We start from the raw sequence: 774 nt of genomic DNA on the forward strand, positions 1-774 counted from the left end.
AGTTTACGCTTACATTACTTCGTTTAATTATTAAGAATTTAAATAGTTTTTCTAATGGGCATGAAAACGCATTTTCACAACACTGTTTTTTTTATTAAGAGTCCATACAACAATACATAACAATACAAGTGATAATAAAGTGTCTCAAAATATGCTGCTATTCATCGGTTTTCACAGTATAGGGCAACGAGCATCAGGAGTGTAGCTTCCACAGTCCACCTTGTTCGGGAGAGTCGTTTGTTGATGGTGCCTTTGACAATGCATGTGGTAGGATGGAGTAGCCGACAAGACGTTGGAAGAAATTTGAGCCAATCGTTTCCTCTCGTTGTGCATTTTAATCAGGAAGCCGTCCATGTAACCATATTGATGCATGTCCAGTCGTGGAACTTGGTATCCTGGCGGGTTCTGCGCAGCGGAACTGGATATCATCGTCGACATTGACGGAAAAGTGTACGTAATAACATTAATGTACATTGTGAATGATCTCTGATCACAACAACTCGAAAAAACGAAATGAAATTTTTTCAGAAAAATGCTGCTTATATACATTTCTTAGGGGTCAGTTTTGTTTGAAGTATTGAAAATGGACTAATAGGATTTGTCGTCCAAGCAGGGTTTGTTTTGCACATATTGCGCAAATATGACAGTATGAGACAATTTTATACATTTTACATTCAAGTACTTGAACATTTTTATTCCGTAAACTTCATTCTCAGCAAATTTACGTTATTACAACCGAATAATGAAATTTCATGAAATAAATAGCTATAAAAA

The 774-nt window shown here is 35.9% G+C and overlaps 1 protein-coding gene across 1 annotated transcript; it reads right to left on the minus strand.

Annotated features, from left to right (window-relative positions):
• Positions 1-171: 171 nt before the first annotated feature.
• Tsp_15445 (hypothetical protein) lies at positions 172-474 on the minus strand. The gene has a single exon (XM_003366104.1). It carries the CDS (start codon positions 472-474, stop codon positions 172-174), a length of 303 nt encoding a protein of 100 aa, XP_003366152.1.
• Positions 475-774: the final 300 nt, after the last annotated feature.

This window comes from Trichinella spiralis (assembly GCF_000181795.1).
Source record: "Trichinella spiralis strain ISS 195 chromosome Unknown Scfld6561, whole genome shotgun sequence".
Taxonomy (NCBI): domain Eukaryota; kingdom Metazoa; phylum Nematoda; class Enoplea; order Trichinellida; family Trichinellidae; genus Trichinella; species Trichinella spiralis.